At 57.0% G+C, this 7,942-nt stretch overlaps 3 protein-coding genes across 3 annotated transcripts; 2 read left to right on the top strand and 1 right to left on the bottom strand.

Annotated features, from left to right (window-relative positions):
* Nucleotides 1-580: 580 nt before the first annotated feature.
* CH63R_06279 (Major facilitator superfamily transporter) lies at nt 581-2,396 on the top strand (the record flags this gene model as incomplete). Its single annotated transcript, XM_018301254.1, has 6 exons — nt 581-853; nt 938-1,184; nt 1,245-1,324; nt 1,389-1,695; nt 1,754-2,160; nt 2,235-2,396. The coding sequence occupies 6 exons, from the start codon at nt 581-583 to the stop codon at nt 2,394-2,396; spliced, it is 1,476 nt and encodes a 491-aa protein (XP_018159104.1).
* A 1,054-nt stretch (nt 2,397-3,450) lies between these two features.
* On the top strand, nt 3,451-3,954 carry CH63R_06278 (Phosphotransferase; the record flags this gene model as incomplete). The annotated part of the gene is made up of 1 exon (XM_018301253.1): nt 3,451-3,954. The coding sequence occupies one exon, from the start codon at nt 3,451-3,453 to the stop codon at nt 3,952-3,954; it is 504 nt and encodes a 167-aa protein (XP_018159103.1).
* Nucleotides 3,955-4,407: 453 nt separating this feature from the next.
* On the bottom strand, nt 4,408-5,814 carry CH63R_06277 (Protein rds1; the record flags this gene model as incomplete). Its single annotated transcript, XM_018301252.1, has 1 exon — nt 4,408-5,814. One exon carries the CDS (start codon nt 5,812-5,814, stop codon nt 4,408-4,410), a length of 1,407 nt encoding a protein of 468 aa, XP_018159102.1.
* Between the last annotated feature and the right edge of the window lie 2,128 nt (nt 5,815-7,942).

Raw genomic sequence — 7,942 nt, 5'->3', positions numbered from 1 at the left:
ACTTGCGCAGAATAGTAATCGCCGCTCTCCTTCAACTCCTCTATTTTCAGAGTCTCGAAACGGACTCTCACCAGTGGCCACTAAGGCGGGGGGGGGGGGAGAAGCAACATAGCCCCGGAAAGTGGGAAGATGCAAGACGAAAAAAATTTGTCCGAAGGTCACCCCCGCCAAGAACGGCGAGGGAATTGAGCCCGCCGTTTGCCGCCTTTCTCCCTTCAACTCACCGACGTGGGTGAACTTGTAATCCGCCCCCGGGGACCGAAGTCCCGTCTCTCGTTCGTGTATCTTAGTAAACCACAACAGCATCGCCACAGTGACTCGTGATCGCTGTGTTTTTTGAGAGATCGAGACAGGCGACGGATTGAGGGATTGTGTCTGACTATGGCATCATGAGATCAAGTTTCCAAGTCACCAGAGCAATGATAAAGCTTCTCACAATCCGCCCAAGTTTCAGTTCCCTTCCACCAGCAACACATTCCGGATTCTCAAAAGCTCTCGCAACTCTCGTAACTCTCGCAGCCTCTCACAACCTCTCACAACCTCTCACAGACTCACGCCGCGCAAAAGCCATCAGATCAAGATGAGCGCACCCGCCGAAGGTCACAAGGTTGCGCACAACAGGAACAGCTCCGCCACAGAGCGCAGCAACACCGACAGCGTTGGAACCGACACGAACCCGGATGACCATGGGTTCTCGCTCGAGGAGCAGAAGAGGATCATGAGGCGCGTCGATGTGCGCCTCGTCACCACCGTCGGGCTCCTGTACTGCTTCTCCGTCATCGACCGCTCCAACCTCCCTTCGGCCGCCGTGGCCGGCATGATCAACGACTTGGATCTGACTGGCAACCGATATGTGAGTTGACGGGCTTTTCTGTGACTCTCGGCCGTATTCACGGGTGGTCGTTGGTGTCTTTGGCTAACCAACTGAAACGCACAGTCGATCGTGAGCCTGGTCTTCTTCACGACTTACATCACCTTCCAGCCAATCTCCGTCATCCTGTCTCGGACCCTCGGACCCCGCGCGTACTTCACAGGCATCACCATGCTCTGCGGAGGCATCGTCATCGGGATGGGGTTCCTGACGCATTGGAGCCAGATGGTTGCTCTGCGGGTCGTTCTCGGCGCCCTCGACTCGGGGTTCTTCCCCAGCTGCGTCTATCTCCTGAGCACCTGGTACACCCGTTGTGAGTCGTTCTGTCCGCCGTGGCGGTAGGGGGTTGGAGGAGGCTGACGGATAGACACAGACGAGGTTGGGAAGAGGTTCTCCGTGTTCTACATGATTGTGTGCTTCGCTTCGGCATTCGCGGGCCTTTTGGCCTTTGGCGTGAGTCTTTTGTCTCCAAACAGGTGTTGGTTGATACCGGGGGTGTCTGACCGAAATATTGCAGCTCACTCGGCTTGACGGCACGGCAAACCTACGAGGCTGGACCTGGATCTTCGTCATAGAAGGCATCATCACATGCGCCATTGGCGTCGTGGGATACTTCCTCCTGGTGGGATTCCCGGACGCCCAGAAGCGGACGTGGAGGTTCCTCTCCGCGAAGGAGACCGCCTGGGTCATCTCGAGAGTGCAAGCAGACCGCGGAGACGCCGAGCTGCCGGCGTTCAGCGTCAAGAAGTTCCTGAGGGGGGGCGCCGACGTCAAGGTGTGGGCCCTGTCCGTCATCTACTTCAACAACGCCCTCGTCAACTTCTGTAAGTCCCAGACAGACTCTCATAACTTTTCCGAGCGTTTGCGGCCCGCTAACCCCAGGCCTGCAAAAAGCCTTGTCCTTCTTCCTCCCCATCATCCTCAGAGACAACATGGGCTTCAGCACGGGACAGGCCCAGATCCTGACGGCGCCGCCCTACGTCTTCGCCGCCGTCGTCATGTACGCCACGGGCTGGCTGGGGGACCGCTACATGCTCCGGGGCCCGATCATCGTCGGGGACATGCTCCTGTCCATCGTCGGCACGTGCCTCATGGGCTTCCACGGCGACGTCGCCGTGCGCTACCTCGGCGTGTTCCTGGTCACCGCGGGCGCGGTCAGCGCCGCGCCGGCGACCATGGCGTACCAGGCCAACAACATCCGCGGGCAGTGGAAGCGCGCCTTCTGCAGCGCCTTTGTGGTCGGCATCAGCGGGCTTGGCGGGATTGCCGGGTCCCTTGTCTTCAGGCGAGTACGACCAAACATCAACTGTGCGGGCGGCCAGCAATCCGCAATGGTCTTGCTAACCCAGGGAGTAGGAGCCAGGACAAGCCCCGTTACCTTCCGGGACTCAGCACGTGTTTGGGGTGTGCGGTCCTCAACATCGTCGTGGTCATCTGCATGAGCTTCTACTTCTACTACTGGAACTCCAAGGCCGAGCGCGGCGAGGTCGAGCTTGAGGCATCGGATGTGAGTGGCTCCCAATGACGCGGGTTCTATAGAACACTGGCCCTGAGTTGGTGTTGTCAAGCACTCACTAACGTACACGGGTTGGCATAGGAGACGCAAGCATCTGACTTCCGCTACACATTCTGACCGCATGTTCATGCATTCTGGAACAAGCACTGGTGTATAAGGATTCAGTGACTTGAATTGGTAGATTATTGTGACTAAAGGCGCTATTGGAGTTTTCGTACTTTTGTTTGGAGGGCGTTATGGTTAGGTGGAAGATTTCCGAGATTGTCAAAGACTCGAAGTTATTCTTACACGCAGAGGTGCTTTTCTTACCCGACTGTCGCCGGCAGAGAGACGAAAGTGCGAAAGCACGTGAAGCCTTGAGGGCGGTTTCTTGATAGTTGAAGGATTGGTAGCGCGTTCGGTTTCCTTATGGATACATTGTTGGTTCAAGTGATGCTTTTATACCGGCATAATTAGCGCTCCCCTCCCTGCCTACGTGTTTGTCAGGTTGTGTGACGCAAAGGGCATCGGACGTGTCAGCGTTGTTGGCCTTGAAGGGATGGTCGCGTCTAAGTAAGTTCCAGCTGTTTGCGAACTTCCGTAGATAAACGAATGATCGCTTCGAAACCGTCACATACGACCATACCCACTGGAGAACTCGGGATCCCGTCCGCTCTCCCATAGATAAGCCAGTGAGGGCCGGATTAGTAGTTGGGTCGGTGACGACCAGCGAATACCTGGTGTTGTATGTTACTTTTTGTCTCTTTTTTGCTTCTCATCACCAGGCTGTGCTGATTTTGGCTGTTTGCCTGCCCATTGACATCTCAACTAAAGTAGGTAGGTATGTATTGATACGCCGCATTCTCCTCACTCACTAATGGCTACCTAGATACAGATACTTACTTTAGTTCAGCCCCCCCCCCCGAGACAGACTGCTCCTCTCACACTCACCACTGCGCACCCAAGATAAAATCGACTCCGCCCGCTTCGCCTGGCGTCTCTACATACTACGCAGCAAGTCAGCATGGCTGCCACCTTACACAACGCGCCTACCTCTCCCGCGAGCTACGGTCTTTAAGTCCCTATGGCGACCGCTGTGACGAGACGGGCTACCAGCCGAGTCACCTTTGAAAGCGCTGAACAGGTCCGCAAATGGGGCCGCTCTTGGCGACTTCGCAGGGAGGTGGAGGCCATGGCCTATGTCCGGCGCAAGACCTCCATTCCCGTGCCAGCCATCATCGACGTCTGCTTAGACGATGACCCCGAGAAAGAAGATTGTTGGTTCGTCATGGAGCGTCTTCCGGGATGCCAGCTGGGCACCGCATGGCCCGAGATGGATGACAAGGCACGCTCGGAAACCATTCGCCAGCTCAGATCGTATCTGGACGAGCTCCATCAACTCCGCCATTCCGACCCTGGGTTCATCGGGTCCGTATCCGGGGGCCCGTCCTACGACCACCGACTGACCAACATGCGCACCTGTGGGCCGTTTGCTTCCGTCGCCGAGTTCCACGATTTTCTCGTCGCCCCCCGTCCGGGACTGCCCACGCCCCGAATGGTTCGCCAAGTATCGAAGCCAGTTTCCTGATACCTACAACGTACGCTTCTCTCATGCCGATCTGTCGTGGGAGAACCTCCTTGTGGAGGGATCGACGGTTAGGATTACCGGCTTTCTGGACTGGGAGATGGCAGGGTATTGGCCGGAATGGTGGGAGTACAGGAAAGCCTTATTCGGCTCTCGGAGCCGGACGTGGTGGAATGAAATCATGAAGGAAGTAATGAGAGGGTATATGAAAGAAACGGATGTCGGCATGGGCGTGGAAATAGTTTAAATCAAAGGAGGTGAAGGACAGCGTCGTTATGGAAACCATTGAAACAGTTGCTATCGTCAAAAGTACCGCATCACATCATTGCCTCAATGTTAGGAAAGATCATGGAACACGAACAAATATTAGATTATGTTGCTAGTTTAGAGTTCTCAAACTCTACTATTCTAGGCTTCTCGCAAAGATTCATACAGATAGACATCGAGAAACGACACTCAACCGGCCTGGTACACGGCCAGGGCGGCAACGTGAGGATTGATCATGGTCAGGTTGTGCGGCGTGACGTAGAGGTCCGCGTCGGTGAGGGCCACGAACATGGTGGAGTTGATGGCCGGGTCGTGCTCCCAGGTGGAGACGTTGGGCTGGATGGTGTAGGCGGTGCGGGACTCGAGGCTGACGTTCAGCAACGGCGAGTAGGTGACGTTCAGCTGGGAGACCCAGGCGGCGAACTTGGGCTCGACCACGTTGGTCGCCGTGATGTAGCTGTTGTTGGGGCCGACGGGCACGCCGGGGGTGTCCCACTGGAAGAAGACCTGGCGGCCCGGGTAGGACAGCGGGATCGTGCGGTTCTGGGAGATGGCGGCGTTGCAGTCCTGGGACGGGTCGGTGGCGTTGACGCAGGACTCGGCGGCGGTGATGTTGGTCGTGGCCGCCGTGTTGGCCCAGCCGCCGGTGGTCTCGTTCCAGACGTCGGCGCCGTTGATGCGGTACGGGTTCGGCTGGTTCAGGATGTGCAGGGCGGGGAAGTTCTGCCAGATGAGGCGGGTCTGGCCGGCCGGGCAGCTGGAGATGTAAGGCGCCAGAAGCGTCCAGGCCCAGGACTGGGGGATGCCGACGGTGTGCCACTCGGGCATGGGGAAGAGGCCCTCGAACTGGCGGAAGATCATCTGCTGGCGGGCCTCGACGGTGATGCTCTGCAGCAGGAGCTGGGCGGCGGGGCCGGAGTTGAGGTGGGGGAGGAAGCCGTAGACGCCGGCCTCGCCCCAGCGGGTGAGCTTCTGGTTGAAGTCGATGTACTCGCGGAGGTTGGAGACGGGGTAGTTGTAGGTGCACTGGCGCGGGGCCTGGGGGCCGAGCAGGTTGGTGATGACGGTGGCGTGGCCGATCTCCTGGTCGGCCATGTGCTGGAGGAGGAAGCGGTCCTCGGCGTTCAGGCCGAGCTCCGCAAAGTCCGCCTCGGAGTAGGTGTCCAGGCCCCAGTGGAACAGGTCGAGCTCGATGTACTCCTGGTAGAGGGCGAGGGCGAGGGACTGGTAGTCGAAGTCGCTCTGGACGCGGTAGACGGGGGCGGAGCCGTTGGTGCCGATGCCGCCGGAGGGGGTGTACGGCGCCGGCTGATCCCCGTGGAGCTTGCCGTCCGCGGGGTAGTCGTAGGCGTCGTCCGGGGGAGGGAGTATGGGCACCGCGGACGCCAGGACGCTGGTCGAGATAGCGCCCGTGGTGGTCGGCGAAGGGCCGGTGTAAGGGCCGTGGGAGGTCACGTTCGTGTGAGGGACCTGCGAAGCAGTGATGGTCGGCTCCGAGGTGACAGTAGTCTGGGCCTTGGAGACGAAGGGCACGGCGAACGCGCCGGAGGCCAAGGCGAGGAGCCCGGCGTGCTGAAGAAGGCTTTTGGGCGCCATACTGTGAACTGGAGTCCTGAAATCCCTAAATTGATGGGGGTGATGGAGATGGGCTGCTGAAACAGATTCTCGTTTATCGACACAGGAACAACAAAGGGATTATATACTCTGTTTTGGTTCAAATGAAATGACTGGGGACATGGTGGTGATGATGACCGCATCTCCTGGCCAGATCAAATCGATGATTACATCGATGTTGCCTCAACAAGATGCCTAGATCCCCGGCTGGCAGGCAGATCTTTCACAGTTTTTTTGCCATCAAGGATGAGTTCATACACGTGGAGAATTCGGAGCTATAGCCCCCCCCTCCCCCTGTCGCCGAGGATCAATCCCGAGGCTTGTTTAATCGTCGACACGTTTACAACGTGGACGCTCAAGTCGTTGGGTGTAATGGTGCCGTCATCGGCCGTTGTGGGTTGACGGGGGGTGGGGGAGGCAACTGAGGTACACACACAGACACACACACAAGTCCACCACCCGCCGAGTTTGCGCGGAAACACGACATGGGATTCCTCATCGTAGCACCGGGGAAAAGTGGTTCTGTCTCGATGGTATTTCGACAAATAGCCTTGTCACCATCATCAGTCCGACGTCAGGAACACCTCACGGAGTTGTCTCCGGGGGTGTCGGAGTGGGACGAACCGTTTTAGTGGAGCTGGAAATCCGGGTCCGTGAGTGGATGCGGCCGGCACACCGATGACGCTTACATTGGACGAACGAGGCTCCTTCTCGGCAGAGGAGGGAATGAGAAGGAGGAAATTCCCCGGTCCGTGGTGTCTTGCTGTGGGATGGGCGGGAAGTCAATCGGGCAGGATGAACTACCCACCTACCTACATACCTACCTACTCACCTACCTGGCACTCACTAGTTCGTCCACCCCCGTGTGGTCAATGAGCTAATCGGTGCTGCTGCTACTTGACGTGAGAAGTGATGAGCCTCTCGAGACTGGCTGCTTGGCTCTGCTAGCCCAGGATGCCGCCCCGGATGTTAAGCTCCGGACCCCTGTAGCAGCTACTATGGTAGGTGAGATTCCAAGTTTTCCAGACTGCAGACGTCTACCTACTTTCGTAATGATTCCAGCACGGGGGGGACAAGCTGGGTGGGTGTGGTCTCTCGAACCAGCACTTTCAGGTACCGGATGATTAACGATTCTCCCTGCCTAACTGCTTTTGTTGCGCCGGCCAGATGAACGTCTGAGTTACTAGGAGTAGGGTGATCGGCCACTGAAAGGGAAAACCCCAGAGATCGAGATGATATAGCGGCGGTTGTGAGTGAATACGAGTAGCTTCCCTGCTAACCATCTCCGGCGACCTTTGTGCTCCTCAAAGTGTTTTCTCGAATGCAAATTCTGATCCGCTGCATGATGTACCGATGCCAGTTGATCCCGTGGTAGCTGCTTGCTGCCGCGCCTGTTCCACGCTTTCAAGCCCTGACTAATTAAATATGCCACCCCTCAAGTCCTGAGCATCACGCCCACACAGCCTCGATCGCTATTCGCTTCCTGCAGATGCTCTCTCCGCGCTCTCACGTTGCACGAGCAGACGGCGGCTTGGGAACCCTCGGCAGTCGTCCGACTCGACAGGTTTGTGTTGCGGGCTGCAAAGCGCTGGATTTCAAACTTTTCGGTGTCGCTTTTGTTCATTCGTTCTCGCTTTTGTTGATTTCTTTCGGCACCGTTAAAATGACTCTGGTTTTCTTCCCAGCCCGATCAGATACGTGCCTTTGAGCACACTTAAACACGCACTATACTGGCGCCGCCCCCCCCCCCCCCCCACATCCCGGTTGACTCCTGAGTTCATAATGCTCGTTCCGCCCGTCGCTAATTATGTCGCTTTCCAAGGAAAGGAAATATGTATATTTGCCCGTCAGCTACCATGCAGATAAAGAAGACATGAGGCGTTCGACCCAGAGAGCGGGCCTTTGCCTGTATCTAGTCACTAAGGGAAAATGAAGAATTAAAGTTGTTGTGATACGCTATCAAAACATCTATTGTGCCGGATGACAATACAATGACATTGAAACCCTCGGGGAGATTAGTGAACGAATGTAGGCTAGCAAAAGAACGCAACAGGGACGCCGGGGCACGGGTGCCCAAAGAGGCTGCGAACGGGGTCAACAATCGAGAGTA

Source organism: Colletotrichum higginsianum, chromosome 4, assembly GCF_001672515.1.
Source record: "Colletotrichum higginsianum IMI 349063 chromosome 4, whole genome shotgun sequence".
Classification (NCBI taxonomy): domain Eukaryota; kingdom Fungi; phylum Ascomycota; class Sordariomycetes; order Glomerellales; family Glomerellaceae; genus Colletotrichum; species Colletotrichum higginsianum.
This window is presented reverse-complemented; position numbering and strand designations above follow the sequence as displayed.